This window comes from Gymnoscopelus microlampas, assembly GCF_963454915.1.
Source record: "Gymnoscopelus microlampas genome assembly, contig: SCAFFOLD_28, whole genome shotgun sequence".
Lineage (NCBI taxonomy): Eukaryota > Metazoa > Chordata > Actinopteri > Myctophiformes > Myctophidae > Gymnoscopelus > Gymnoscopelus microlampas.
This window is the reverse complement of record NW_028155559.1, coordinates 77,816-92,091: the sequence shown is the minus strand read 5'-3', so window position 1 is coordinate 92,091 and position 14,276 is coordinate 77,816. Positions and strand designations below refer to the sequence as shown.

Below are 14,276 nucleotides of genomic sequence, written 5' to 3'. Positions count from 1 at the left end.
AATGCCGGTACGATCAAAATTAAATTTGGTCGTAAATTGCTTAGTGAATGGGGGCCAATGTGAATACGTGTTTAGCCGGACTGACTTTGTGTAGGCCTAGGTACTTTGGATTGATTATAAATGTGAAATATAAAGCTATGAATTTAATATTGTAGACAATAGGTGCTTAGTTCATTAAAGGTGTAGTGCACCCCCAAAAAATACTTATTTTCTATCAATTACTCACCCAATGAAGCCTTGAATTAATGGACATTTTTTAGTTTTTGTCGCTTTCTTGAGCCAATAATTTGATGACCGGTAGGAGACAACTCAAGTCTCCTACCGGGGACTCCTTTAAGAAAGGCTTCACCATACACTACATGTGAGCTACAAGCCTATATTTACACAGTATACTTTCACTTTTCTGGCTAAAAACATTTTATAAAGAAAAAGTCCTTCATCAATGCATTTAGCTAGGTAAGTGACTCATCTTAACAGTTAGTGTTCATCTTTATTAGGCCATATTAGCTTACGTGTGTGTTTTAATTTAATTTGAACACTTGAACAGCCTCTGCATTATTTGCAGAGCCCTCTGCGACTAATGCAGTGAGTGTAGGAGTCAGACCATCCGACTCACAGGCAACCATTTTTAACAGCGAATAATAATGGTTATTATGGCGATTTACAAACCTAAGTCAGTTTCTTTTCATCCATGGTTCTTTTTAATAACTAGAAAGGAAATGGAGGGGAAACGTGAAAGCTAAATAAAAATGTATTGTGTAATATCTGCATCTGAGGTGACAGAACACCTAGATTTCACCGGGTGCAGCAGGCAGGCTACAGAAAACAGTACAGGAAAACCTTGTGCACTTTATTTGTTAACACAAATGCAATTCATTTAATATCAGGTAATACCAGGTTTCTGATACAAGTCTGTTGTCTTTTCTAACTCAACAATAGTTACATCAGACCAGCATGAAGCTACAGACACTGACCCACCAATGTCAATTCCAACGTCAACAAGTACAGGAGTCTCTAAAGCTAAAGGTAAGCTGACACTATAATATATGTGCTATGAGCTGTTCACATTATTTACCTGTAGTCTGTAGTATTCCTTTAAGTGCTTCATATACTAAGTTAAAACAGGGTCATATAGATCAAATGAAACAGATCTAACATTCCATTCACATGATCACTTTCCATCCAGATATTTTTTGACTGGAAGGCTTGTTGGCTAATCCAATGATTGATGAGCTCATTTAAATTCCCCCCCAAAACAGACATAGGTGTATACAAACATTTGCTAAAATTCCATTAACAGGGGGATGGAAAGTCTTTGCATTTTCTTTATTTTATGAATGTTCAGAAACATGTTTAAATGGGTTTGGCACAGCGTATCACCAAGAACTCCATTTTCATTCCACTTATCTTCAGATAATCACTTTGTCGATGAACACCGGCTTGGCCTGGTTCAGAGAGTGACCATGGTCAAACCCATCCTGGATATGCTCCTTCAGGAGCGTGTTATCATCCAGGAGGGCTACAACAAAGTGATGGTCAAGTCCACCACTCAGGATCAGATGAGGGAACTCTACACACTCCTGAACTGCAGAAAAGCCAAAGACATTTTCTACAAAGGTCTTGAAACAAATGAGAAGGGTCTTCTTGATGAGCTGTAAGTAATACTCATTTATGTTCATCTTTAGGTCAAACATTGTATTAGTACAAGACAATGTACCTTTTCAGGCCATGATGCTTTCACTATCATGTGTCATTCTCATTTATCCTCTTTCTATTTCCAAGAGATTCCCACTTTTCCAGTATATTCATTCAAGTCTTACAATATTAATTAGAATTATGTACCCCATATTTTCATATATAGTTAATCTTATGTTTGTCTGTGGTGTTAACTTTGCATTAGGTGATCTTCAAGAGACACAATATGTCTCAGTTATAATCTATGAATATGATAATCAAGTTACTGACAATGTTTGGTTCTATAATGTAATGTAGGATTTGTATAGGATGGTAGATTTACTGTATAGACAGTATAGTTAGTTAAAAAAAAAACAATTTGAATTTCAGGAACAGGAATGCTCAGCCCAGTCCAACACAACCCAAAGGAACAGCTGCTTCTGTCTCAGGTTAGTGCTGCTTAAACTCATTTTTTCAGCCTAGTAATTTTCTTCAAAAAAATAAAAGTTTTACAATATTTTGTTTTGTTTGATTTTGTTTTCATTGGACATTAAACTTACATCACACTTAGGCTACAATCAATTACCTTACATTGCATTGCATTACAGTTAACATGTTCTGATAATGGTAGCATGTAGCATTGTTGAATCAGACATGTCAGATCATACTGGGATAACATGGGTCCTCAGGTTTGTACAAACCAGCTTGAGTAAAGTAATGTAAAGTAAAGTATAAAAGATCTGGACAAAAATATAGTAATAATAATGTCAAGTGAAAACATTTTGTTATTCATTATTTTAACACATCATGCCGATCTTGTAATTTCCATTAATATCTAAAGGAATTGCTTTGTTCCTTACAGATTTCATGGTGAAAACACAAAAAGATACACGTCCTATTACACACTACCAAGGCCAGCTTAAAACAAAGGTTAAGGAACCATTTGCATGTGTACCTTATGGGACAGTCGAAAAGGAGGATAAGAAGGATTTTGAGTGTTACACGCGTCTCACAATCACACGTGTGGCTGACACAGAGATCAGCAGGTCACCCGAGGTCGCACAGATGGAGAGGAAGAAAGCAGGGCAGGAGATCCAACTCAGTGAAATCTTTACACACCCTTCTGGAGAAAACAAATGCATGAGAACAGTGATGTCGATTGGCGAAGCAGGAGTTGGCAAAACCTTTCTCGTACACAAGCATGTCTCTGAATGGGCAACGAAAAAAGATCAAGATCCCCATCTCACATTCGTGCTCCAATTCCGCCAACTCAATTTGCTGCAGGGGCGAAAGTTTAGTTTGGCTCAGCTAATTCATGAATGCAACCCCACATATGAATGCATCACAGAAGAAGCTCTTAATGACATCTTCACCAAGCTGCAGACGTCAGGAGAGGCAAATTACGACAAGAGTCCCTGCAAAGTTCAGTTTATCCTTGATGGTTACGATGAAAGCCACATGAACTTAGACTTCAAAACCCAGCATGAATGCTCTAAGGACTTGTCCCAGGCCGCATTACTGGAAGTTTTGCTGGTCAACCTCATCAAAGGGAAACTGCTTCGCTGTGCTCAAATCTGGATAACCACACGCCCTGCAGCAGCCAAACAGATCCCTGAATGCTTCGTTGACATGGTAATAGAGGTGAAAGGATTCACTGATGAAATGAAGGAGAAATACATCAGGAGAAAAATCAGCGATGAGAAGCAGGCCAGCAGAATCATCTCACACGTCAAAGCATCGAAGAACCTCCACATCATGTGCGACACCCCAGTCTTCTGTTCAATCATTGCCACCGTTCTGCAGGACAAGTTGAAGACAGATGCGAAAGGAGAGCTTCCCAAGACCCTGGCTGAGATTTACAGCCACTTCATCTTTGTTCAGACAAAGATGAAGTGGCTAAAGCATGGTGAGAATCAAAAGAAACTCACGGAGGCTGATAAAGCAGTTCTTCTGAAGCTGGGTAGGCTGGCGTTTGAACATCTGCTGAAAGGCCGCCTCATTTTCTACGAAGAAGACCTGAACAGATGTGAACTTGATATTAAAGAGGGTCCAGTGAACTCAGGACTGTGCACAGAGATCTTCAAACAAGACAGTAAATTCTTCCAGGAAACTGTCTACTGCTTTGTTCATCTGAGCATCCAGGAGTTTCTGGCTGCAGTTTACCTGTTTGACTGTTTCACACAGAAAAACATGGAGGTACTGAAGGCATTCCTGAACAATGACGATTTCAACAGCAACAGTTCCCTGTCTGACTTCCTGAAAGCTGCAATTGAAAAAACCCTACAGAGTGAAAGTGGCCACCTGGACCTCTTTGTCCGTTTCCTGCATGGAATCTCACTGGGGTCCAACCAAAGAGGGTTAGGAGGCCTGCTGGGTCAGACAGAGAACAGTCCAGAGGAGATCCAGAAAGCCATCGCCAACCTGAAGGAGATGGATCCCTGCAGTGGCTCTCCTGACAGATGTATCAACATCTTTCAATGTTTGATGGAGATGAAGGCCCTCTCAGTAAGTCAGGGGATCCAACAGTACCTGGAGTCAGGAAAGAAACTCTCTGAGATCCAATGTTCAGCTCTGGTCAGATTGCTGCAGATGTCAGAGGAGGTTCTGGAGGTGTTGGACCTGCAGAAATACAACACATCAGAGGATGGGCGAAAGACACTGGTCCCAGCTGTGAGGAACTGCACAAAGGCTCGGTTAGTATTTTTTGTCTTTTCAGAACACAAAACATATTTTTTCCCATAATAGTTTATTCTAATAATATAGTATAAACTAGACCATAATAGACACATTTATCTTAATTTTTCTTTTTTTAAACAAATGGTATTTCAGTTTAATAGTTTAATCGGAACAATATCCACTGATATATAAATATATAATATAATTCTGAGATACAAACGGAACCAAATGGACCCTAAGGGTTCATTGGTTCCATGTGTACACTCTGAGTTATAGGGGTTCTTGAAATTACAAGGCTTGAGAACCACCATGTAATTAGACTCAGGTGAGGTGAAAACATATGGTGGTAACCAACATCAACTCTACACAAATATTTAGTCACCTAAAACTAACTATATCACATACACACATAATAATGACATTAAATACAACTGATTCACATCTCTCGTGGTTTCCTGGTAAGCAGTGGCGTAGACCGACTTAATTGCTGTGGGTTTTTGTATCAGAAGGGCCCCTAATATGGATGCATCATATGCAGCAATTTCACTGGTTTAAACTACATTTACAGTAACAGACTAAGATAGCCTATACTAGTCTAAAATTAAGGAAACACTCAGAAAACAGCCACAACTGTTCACAATATCATTTTGATCAATATAAGGCCATTAAGACATTTAAAGGCTTAATATAATAACAAAAATGTATTTTAAATGCAGCTGAGAGACTTTGATCAACTTCATTATGTACTTGCATAATACATGGTCTTTTGGTCGCAAACAAATGTGACCATTTTTGACTGAAGGACAGTCATCTCGCTGGTGGCCATTGTTCAGGAAAGGAGAAAAACCTTTTTGTTTTTTCAAAAACAAAGTCCTCCTGGTCACTGGAACCAGCCGGTTCCAGCAGGGGGCAGTGGCGAACACTCACAAATTACCTAGTAAGTCTACTTTGGATCTGATGGATAGGGTTAGGTGCAGACCAATTGGAAACACTTGGACCCTACCTTGTGGTAGTGCCTGGTCCAGTGGTCCTGTAATTAAGAATGACTGATGCTGCTACAGCTAAATCCTTTGATCTCCGACGGCCGCAACATATTCTCCGCCTCCTCCTCTTAAACACCTTTGGTTTTGGTCAAACTGATCCCCAATTTGGGAGCAACAGGAGGTTGTTTGTTTATAATTATTCACAATGAATCTTTGGATTTGATGAGAACTCCCGTGCTCGCTAGTTTACTTTGAACTGGAGTCGCAGAATCACTTTCTGCCTTATTCCTCGGTAGGTTTCACTGTTTTAAGATACTTGCTTAAATATGCACACTTTACAGCTATTGCACAGATAACTCTTGTATCCTCTCATTTTGAGCTCCTAATTATTTTGTTTCCCCAAAATTGACTCGTAAACACGCGGTGAATGAAATCTCTTGCAGCATGGTGGCTGGAATGGAATACAAGAACGCTTTCCCCAAAACGCGCTCGCCCTGGGTCTAATGCGGCGGTCTGTCCACAAAACGAATAGGGGCGAGTGTGTTTTGGGGCGAGTGTTCTGATTACCACCGGAATCTTGTCGTCAATGAGAATTGCGGAAATAATGTGAATAATATTATGGGGATATAAAACTATAGGCTACATAATATATTGGGTTCTGATAACCCAGCAACCCTATACAAATTACGCCACTGCTAGTAAGTCAACCACAAGAGATGTGGCTGTACAAATTATAGTCAGTATTACTAATAGTACTAATATTGACATTGATATGCACACACACACACACACACACACACACACACACACACACACACACACACACACACACACACACACACACACACACACACACACACACACACACACACACACACACACACACACGAAACGCACACACCAAAAGGGTTACTTAATACATCATGCAAGTTTCACTCTTTTCTTTGGTTGCCTGTTCTTACTTTATGTTAATGAATGGATAACTAGATAGAATGCCTCTTAGTTATCTTCCTTGACAGTGAACATGGTCTAATTAATTGTCATAATCTCTGATTTTGCATTCAATCTTTTTGTACAGACTTGTTGGCTGTGGACTCGACAAGACACACCTTGAAGTTGTGGCTTCAGCTCTCAGCTCTAATCCTTCCCATTTGAGAGAACTAGATCTCAGTGACAACGCCTTGGACGATTCAGATCTGGAGCGACTGTGTGCTGCACTGAAGAGTCCACATTGTAAACTGGAGAAACTTAGGTCAGATTAATTTACCATAATTAGTTTGATAAGTTTTGTTTTAGTATGCATTTTATTAATTTGAGGAGTGTGAACACGTTTGATGATTAGGTATAGTGACTACAGTATGTACAGGCATACTGAGATAAATTTAAAACTTGAACATCTCTGATTACACTAGACTTTGGATGTTTTGTTCCCATCCCGTTTTTTTAATACTATGTATATTTAACATTTTTAACACTTGATTGATCAATCAATCAATCAATCAATCAATCAATCACAAACTATTTTAATATCTAAGAAGATCAGAATGAAGAATGCAAATATCAATATGATAATACTTCTTTGGAAAGAGGAAAATGTTCGTGTTAGGGAGATGCAAATGCTTGTTTTGCTTCATGCAATGTCCTGCATAGGCTGCGTGTGATTTTGAAAAAGTTGACAACCTATTGCCGACTCGGATGGCACACTGCATTCTTAGCATGGGCACTAACTCACTCACTCACCTCACTTACCCGAGCCCTTGTTGTCGGTGTGTGAGAGTGAAACTAAATGTGTGCTAAATTTACTATAGCACACAATCAGACATGTTGTGTTTTATTCTTCCTTCAGATTGACTCATTGCTGGTTGTCAGAGAGATGCTGTGAGATCCTGGCCTCAGCTCTCAGCTTTATTCCCTCCCTAAGAGAATTGTGCCTCAGCTTCAACAACCTGAAGGATGCAGGACTGAAGAAGCTCTCAGATGGACTGAAGAGTCCACTTTGTCAACTGCAGACCCTGAGGTAAATAATTTGTGGTTTATTTTTGTGTGGATCTGTACTTGAAGATCAAGTTCAGTTTGTTAAAGTCTTTATTTCTCTGCAGGTTGTCAGGCTGTGGGGTCACAGAGGAGGGCTGTTCTTCCCTGGTATCAGCTTTGAAACTCAATCCTTCCTACCTGAAACACCTGGAGCTGAACTGCAACCATACAGGAGACTCTGGACAGGAAATGCTATCTGTTGGATTGGAGACTGTCGAGTGAGTAGACATGGACTGTGTTCTATTGGATAATGCAGTCCTTCAATGGCTGGGCAGGTGGGCCCAGCCATTGACGAATTTGATTCCAGATTTTTAAAGAGTCAAGTATAATAGAGTTGGTTATGTAGGGTAGTAGTTTACGCTTGGCTGGATTATTAAGCAACGCAAGAAGAGAGGTAACAGCAACTGAAGCCATCTCAATCTGAAGCCAAGCTGGTCCATTTACATGCTCTGCTGATAGGTAGTTGCGCCAAAAAGACAGCGCATACAAGTTGGCTGCCCAGTAGTACAATTTAAATTGCGGTAGCCCAAAGCCCCCTGCTGCCTTAGACTTACATAAATGTTTTTTTTTAGATATCCTCACAGATTTGTTTCTCCAAATAAATGATGAAACAACAGAATTCATCTTTTTGAAATAATAGTAGAGAGGTATAAACACAGGTAAACAATTGAAGAGGTATAAAAATCTAGGCGACCATTTTTATGGCATTAATACGACCAACCATGGATATGGGCAAAGTGTTCCAGAATTCAATGTTATTTTTCAACTGTTGCATCTTGCAATCACAGTTCTTCTTTAAAAGTTCCCCATGTTTACGAGTGGCTATTATACCCAGAGTTTAAAATGTGTCTGTGGAAACCTTAAAGGCTGTTGTGCGCAAGAAGCTTGGATCAACATTCTCAGAAATGGGCATCAATTCACTTTTTCCCCAATTGACCTCGTAGCCCGAAAAACTACCAAATGTCTCAATTAAACGTAATAAAGGTGGGATAGATGTTTTAGGACGGGAAATAAATAAAGTCATATCATCAGCAAATAGCGATAGATGGTTGACAGTGTTGTGAACTTGGATTGGGGCGATTTCTTGATTAGGTCTAATCTGGCTGGCTAGAACTTCGATGGCCAAATGGAAGAGATAAGGGGAGCAGCTGTCCCCCTGCCTCACCCCTCTCTTAAGATGGAAAGGCTGTGAGACCTCACCATTAGTGACAATTGATGCCTCAAGATGGGCGTAAATTATATTGATCCAGTCTATAAATGTTTCCCAGAAGCCAAAATGTTTTAAAGGAGACAGTATGTATTTCCATTCTAAACAATCAAAATCTTTCTCGCAGTCTAAGGCAATGACCACTGACTCTTCCTTATGATACATGATATTAAAAAGACAGCGTAGGTTGGAATTTATGTGACGGCCCGGAACAAAACCTGTCTTGTCGGGGTGGATCAGATTGGCGATGTGCCTGGAGAGTCTATTGGCCATTATTTTGCTAAAAATTTAAATTTCCATAGGGATAAGGGATATTGGGCGGTAGGAGGACATGTCTAATGGATCTCTATCTTTCTTCAAGATTAAGGCCATATTTGCCTGATAAAGAGAGTGCGGCAGCTCTGAAGCTTGTTTTGACTCCTTGAACATTTGCAAAAGCAATGGAGCTATGGTTGAATGAAACTTTTTATAGAACTCAATTACAAATCCGTCAGGGCCGGGGGCTTTATTGTTGGGAAATTGAGATATAGCTGTTATAATATCACCTTTTGGATTGGTAGAGTTCCTCATGGAACTGAGCAAAACTCTTATTGATCCCGGCTGGATCAGTAATACGTTTACCTTGTCTATCTTTTATTTTGTGAATGGCTCGGGTGGATTGTGTGTGCCGGAGCTGCCTTGCCAGTAAACTATGGGGTTTATCGCCCAATTGAAAGTATTTGTTGGGTTTTAGCAAGCAGTGCGCTAACTCTTTGTGAGAGGATAGTGTTTTTTTAATTTAGTAATTGACTCCAGAGTTGCATTGTTAGGGTTGTCCTTAAATGAGTTTTCTTGAATGGAAAGGTAATTTTCTATGTCTGTCAGTCTCTTACTTTCGTTTTACCTCTTGTTTGAGGCAAAAGATATAATGTGGCCTCTACTCACCGCCTTAAAAGATTCCCACAGGATAGAGACATTAACATCTCCAGTGTCGTTCTCCCTAATGAAATGAGAAATTGATTTCTCCATGTGGCTAGTGAACTGCTCGTCAACCAGAAGTGTGGGGTCAAGGCGCCACTGTCGCCCTCTAGAGCTCTTGTTCTCCAATCCTGAGATCCACGGACAGTATAGAGTGATCAGAAATAACAATAGGGTGGTATGTTACTGACCCAACTGTCGAAATTAATTTAGCATCCAGGAGAAAATAGTCAATGCGACTATTACTCTTATAAACCGGACTGAAGAAACTATAATCTCTAGTGGTTGGATGGAGGAGTCGCCAAATATCCACTAAATTGGAGTTGGACATCAAAGTGTTCAAACAAGCACTGGCGTTGGATGGCTGTGGGGACTTAGAGGACTGCTTGTCCAAAAGGGGATCAAGGGTCAAGTTCAGATCTCCACCAAAGATAAGATTGGTACCTGAAAAATTAGGGATTAAATGAAAAATCTTCTTAAAAAAAGCGGGATCATAAAAATATGGGGGCATATATATTAACGAATGCAACAGGCGTGGAGTTGAGGACACCAACTCGGTAAACAACTGCTGTCAAGAGTGAAAGAGCAAAAATGTACAAAAAAGGCTGAGGAAAAAAAGTAAAAACAAAAACACACAGTAAAAAACCCAACCCTCCCCAATGGGGTAAATCCCCAAAATGTAGCAACAGCTACAACTCACCATAACTTGGGCTAACAGGTCAAAGACCACAAACCACTGGAATAAAAAAGCTGCCCAAAAACACCTTATACAGAGGAATAGGTGCCGTCACTAGTAGGGTTACAAGCTTGAATAAGTAGTAACTAAATCACATTTGCTCATTTGAAAAGTAATGGCTATAAAACGAAAACAACACCTAGGAAAAAAAGTGTGACAAAAACGTGTGTTGAACCACCACAGTGCAACAAATAAGAGTCCCAATACAATAATGGAAATAAAATAGCTGTTAAACTGAATGACACAACTAGAATGGGTCGAAAGTGGGCCACGTCCCACTTGGCTACTGACCACAGCTCAAAGTAAAAAGCGAGAAGAAAAAAAAGACAATGTTATGATCATAGGAGTACGGGACGTCAGCCCTATGCTGATGAAGAGAGTCTGTTAGCAGGCTACTGTATGAGGGTGAGACCTTACTCCCTAATCTTGGTCCGACGCGGAGACGGGCTCTGTAGAATCATGGCTCTGTGCTGAAGACACAAGTTGACAAGCCTCCTGGAGAGTAAGCTCCTGTTGCGGGCCGCCTGTCACGGTAGAGGCGAAGAGTCTGGCAGGGTGGCGAAGAGCCGGTTTCAGGCCATGGGTGTAGAGCTCCGCCATGACGTCGCGGTAGCTTTTCCTCTCCTCCAGAACCTCCGTAGCCTGGTTCCAGACGAATCTGCCTTTGCAAAATCGCATCGCACTTTTAGCCCTCGGCAGATTACGTCTGGGATTGCGTTTCCGAACCAATCAGTGGCTGCTAGGGGCGGGATCATCCAATCACCTGCCTAGTAGCTTGAAAAAAAAGAAAAACCGTCTGTCATCGATTCTGCCTACGGAGTCTCAGATGGAAGTAAGCTGTGAAACGAAAGTGTATCGCAAGCTTCTTCCATTTGACGGTGTCAGGTTAGAACCTCCGCGGGAAGATCCTCAAAAATCTTTATCGTGGAGCCTCGATATTTGAGTTTAGCCCTCATTACATTACATTACATTACATTACAGTCATTTAGCAGACGCTTTTATCCAAAGCGACTTACAATAAGTGCAATCAACATAGGTAGGGAACGAAAACTACTAATCACCAGAGGTTATAAGTGCATTTTCTGCAAAAACAAGCAACCAAGAGCATACCTAGCTCTAAGGTAAAAGTGCAATATATCAGCTACCTATTTCCTTAAACAGATGAGACAAAATAGCTAAATCAAATGAGCAGGAGCTAAAAGAAATAATTGTATTGACTAAACAAGATCCAATAAACAATTCAACAATAAAACAAGCATTCGTACAACTAGTTAACAACAAGTAGGCCAGGCAAAGAGGAAGGGTAGTGTTTCCTGAAGAGGTGGGTTTTAAGCCTGCGGCGAAAGATGGGCAGTGACTCTGCTGTCATGACATCAGTGGAAAGTTCATTCCACCACTGTGGGGCCAGAACAGAAAAAAGTCGTGACCGTTTGGATCGCCCAGAAGGACCCTTGACTGACGAGGCAGTCAGTCGCCCTGAGGTGGCAGACCGAAGTGGTCGGGCAGGGGTGTAAGCATCTACCATAGCCTGGAGGTAGTAAGGAGCTGTTCCTTTCACTGCCCTATAGGCTAGCACCAGAGTTTTAAACTGGATGCGAGCCGCTACAGGGAGCCGGTGTAGAGAACGGAGAAGGATAGTTGTGTGGGAGAACTTGGGGCGGTTGAACACCAGACGAGCCGCAGCTTTCTGAACAAGCTCCAGAGGTCTGATGGCAGATGCCGGAGCACCAGCGAGGAGGGAGTTGCAGTAGTCCAGGCGGGATATGACAAGAGCCTGGATGAGCACCTGGGCTGCCTTCTTCGCGAGGAAGGGGCGAATCCTCCTAATGTTGTAGAGGAGGAATCTGCAGGACCGTGTCACTGATGCGATGTTTGCCGATCTCATCTTGCGTGCCTCACGGACCACCAGATCACGGGTCTTATGGAAGCGAGCAACAATTACTCTTGGCTTTGTGGATGAAGGGACGCGATGCGAACGGTCCAATTCTGGGGGAGAGGATGGCACCTGGTCGCCCAAGACTTCTACCAGGAACCCAGGAAGGAATTCGGAGGGGCACGCCCCTTCAGTGGACTCAGGCAAGCCGATTATACGGATGTTGTTCCTACGGCTGAAACCCTCCAAACTTGGCCCGTAGTTTAGCATCGTCGTTAGCCATGTTAGCGCTTAGCTTCTCCAGCTCCACCAAACGGTCGCTGGTTGTGTTGGCGTTGGACTCAAGGGACGAAACACGTTGTTCATGATCTTCTACTTTTGAGTTGATAAGGTCCAGTTTCTTCTCGAGAGTAGAAAATCCATCTATAAATTCGGAGGACAAGGCCTCTTTGTGCTTCTCCAGCATAACTTCAATGGCGTCCATGTCTGCGCCACCAGGCTGTAGGCAGTCTTTTTTCGCATCGTCCGATCTCAAATTGTACGTGGGTTTCGTGGTCATTTCTTGTTCAAGGGCAAACTTTATACATTACTAAGCTGTTTGGTGAATATAAAAGGGCTAGAATTGAGTGGGAGCGTGGTGGAAGGCGTCTACTACTCCATGATGCAGCAACCGGAAGCCCTTATGGCTGTTTAAACCCCAGCCAATAGGATCACAGAGGGGGCGGAGAAATGGTGACCCACACACGTGGTCCCTGGTGTGGCCATTCTTTCTTTTTTTTTCCTACAATTTTGTAACCGATTTTACACCCAATGCCAATTGCCTAAGCATGTAATCCTGGGTGCTACTCTCCCTTTGCCAGCTGGAGAGAGCCCCGAACTGAGTTCAAGCTTCCTTCAATGCATGAGGAGTGATCAGGCCGCTTCTAATCAATCACCTGCCAGGGGGGAAGGAACACGTTATTCCAGGCAGTTCCTTTCCCCTCAATCAGGCGCCCCGGCTGACCAGGGGGAGGCAGTATAGAGACCAGGATTACTGCATGTTGTTGTGAGGGTGTGGCTAAAGTTTGGTGTGGATCGGAGCATCTGTGTGCCTCGCAGGTCTGGATGTTACGTTTGTGACCGTTGTCCTCGGTCCACCCATCCTCGGTCCATCCACCCTATAGGCAATTATCTATCCCAACAATACAATCAGAGAGCCGTGCGCCTTTGGAACCTCAACCACTAAGGAACAACTCACGGCCAAAGCACTGCTCCATTTCCCTCCCAACTTGCTACAAAAATCACTCATGCAAAAGTATATAAGTAATTCTACTTAATTTACAACCTTCACATGTGCCTCATTTTAAAATAATCATAAAGTGTCATAAAGTGTCTGCTCCAAATTTACTTCGGGGTGGTCAATCTCACCTGCCAATCACTTCTCGCGCAAGCGCTGACTCATTGTGACATCACATCATAAAGGGCTCTGACATCACGTGGCATACGTGTCAGATGAAAGTATATAAGCCGGCTTCTAAGCTAAGTCCAGCACTCTTGACAGACCTCTGCATATAGTCTATAAGCAGCTCTCAAAAAAATGAGTACTCCAGAAAAGCTACCAAAGCTAACCCCGGTGAAGGAGAAATAATTCGTAACAACTTGGTACTTCTAAATTATCAGTGCAAGTTCATGGAAAGCCGGAAGGAATTGCAGGAGCAGGCCTTCAAGACATCGACTCAAGTCCTTCTTTATATACAAAAACTGGAGCAGGAAAAAAGAAAAATGAACCAAAGAATTACAAAACTCGATTGGGATGCGAAATGGAAAGCTAATAATGCTGTTGCTGGGGATCAGATGGGACAGTCAACATCTGCTGGCCAGACAGGAGGAGCAGACGGAGGAGGAGACAGTGTTCCTGGGGAAAAGATGGAACAGTCAACATCTGGTGGGAAGACAGGAGGAGCAGACAGAGGAGGAGACAGTTTTTTTGATGAGATCGGTGATGAAGAATTAATTAACTGTGCTGCTTTTACTGAAGAAAACAAGGATCAGTCAAGATCTGAGTTGGATGAGGTGCAGACGGGGGAGACAAACATAAGACAAGCTAAATCAACAGCACAAGACCAACAAAAAACAAGTTCTCCAAAAAAACTCAAG

At 42.0% G+C, this 14,276-nt stretch overlaps 1 protein-coding gene across 1 annotated transcript; it reads left to right on the top strand.

Moving 5' to 3' along the window:
• Nucleotides 1-913: 913 nt before the first annotated feature.
• LOC311041388 (protein NLRC3-like) lies at nucleotides 914-9,666 on the top strand (the record flags this gene model as incomplete). The annotated part of the gene is made up of 8 exons (XM_084086299.1): nucleotides 914-1,026; nucleotides 1,414-1,654; nucleotides 2,071-2,123; nucleotides 2,537-4,367; nucleotides 6,412-6,585; nucleotides 7,180-7,350; nucleotides 7,433-7,585; nucleotides 9,591-9,666. Exons 1-8 carry the CDS (start codon nucleotides 981-983, stop codon nucleotides 9,664-9,666), a joined length of 2,745 nt encoding a protein of 914 aa, XP_083942425.1. The 5' UTR covers nucleotides 914-980.
• Nucleotides 9,667-14,276: the final 4,610 nt, after the last annotated feature.